The sequence below is a fragment of the Chrysochloris asiatica genome, unplaced genomic scaffold (genome assembly GCF_000296735.1).
Source record: "Chrysochloris asiatica unplaced genomic scaffold, ChrAsi1.0 scaffold00390, whole genome shotgun sequence".
Taxonomy (NCBI): domain Eukaryota; kingdom Metazoa; phylum Chordata; class Mammalia; order Afrosoricida; family Chrysochloridae; genus Chrysochloris; species Chrysochloris asiatica.
Window position 1 is genome coordinate 827,950 of NW_006408908.1, and position 1,377 is coordinate 829,326.

The following is a 1,377-nucleotide window of genomic DNA, read 5'->3' on the forward strand; positions in this document are numbered from 1 at the left end:
TTAATACACTACTTTCGAAAAGGAATAGAACAACCAGAAAGAAACTCAACAAAGCTACAGAGGAACGAAACAGCACAATCAACCAACTTGACCTCACAGACGTATACAGAGCATTCAATCCAACAACAGCACAATATACATTCTTTTGAAGTGCACATGGAACATTCTCCAGAATTGACCATGTGTTAGGTCCCAAATCAAGCCTCCATAAATTTACAAACGTCAAAATACTACAAAGCATCTTTTCAGATCATAATGCCATAAAATTAGAAATCAACAATAAGAAGACGAAGGAAATAATGCTTAATACATGGAGACTGAATAACACCCTGCTGAAGAACGACTGGATAATAGAAGAAATTAAACGTGAATACAGAAAGTTCCTAGAAACAAAAGAGAACAAAAGCACAACATACCAAAATCTTTGGGACACGGCAAAAGCACTGCTGAAAGGACATTTTATTGTGATAAATGGGCACATCCAAAAAGAAGAAAGCATCAAAACTGACACAACCAGATCCATTTGTCTCAACTGCTATGTTCATCTTTAGCATATTTTTAATAGTTCAAAAATACATTTGTTTATTTGTTTGTTTGTTTTAATCTAAAATAGTCTTGATATATATTTCTAGTTTTTAAAGATAAAAAATTCACATTTCACAGACAGTGCCAATAGAGAAGGACTTTTGTTTTCCTGCAAAATCACAATGGAAATTGAAGAACAGCAACAAGTGTGGAAGAAGACATTTTACTTGGAATTACCAAAAGTGGAGCTTCATGTTCACTTGAATGGATCCATTAGTTCTAAAACCATGAGGAAATTAATAGCCAAGAAGCCAGACCTTAAATTATATGATCAAATGATTGTGATTGACAAAGGAAAGAAAAGAACGTTAGTAGACTGTTTCCAGATATTTCAACTTATTCATCAGCTCACTACTAGCTCTGAAGACATTTTAATGGTTACAAAAGATGTCATTAAAGAATTTTCAGATGATGGTGTCAAGTACCTGGAACTGAGGAGCACACCCAGAAGAGAAAATGCCACTGGAATGACTAAAAAGACTTACGTGGAATCTATACTTGAGGGCATAAAACAATCCAAACAAAAAAATTTAGGCATTGGTGCTAGTTATTTGATAGCAATCTACAGAAGAAGTGGACCTTTAGTAGCCAAGGAGACTGTTAAACTTGCTGAAGAGTTCTTTCTTTCTACTAAGGAGACAGTCCTTGGCCTTGACCTCAGTCAGCCAGATAGTTGTCTTCCAAATTTCTTGGCAGAGATGAGTGAGTGCCTCCTGTGCTGCCTCACTTTCTTGAAAGATTTCAGTTTTTATTCCATCAATGCCTGGTGCCTTGTTCTTTGCCAGTTCCGTC

The 1,377-nt window shown here is 35.8% G+C and overlaps 1 protein-coding gene across 1 annotated transcript in view; it reads left to right on the plus strand.

Annotated features, from left to right (window-relative positions):
• The first annotated feature begins 707 nt into the window (after positions 1-707).
• The window catches only part of LOC102815179 (adenosine deaminase-like protein-like), a 12,191-nt gene continuing 11,521 nt past the window's right edge, over positions 708-1,377 (plus strand). The window contains exon 1 of the mRNA XM_006876549.1: positions 708-1,245. Within this exon, the coding sequence (XP_006876611.1) occupies positions 708-1,245 (538 nt within the window). The remainder of the gene's footprint in view (positions 1,246-1,377) is intronic.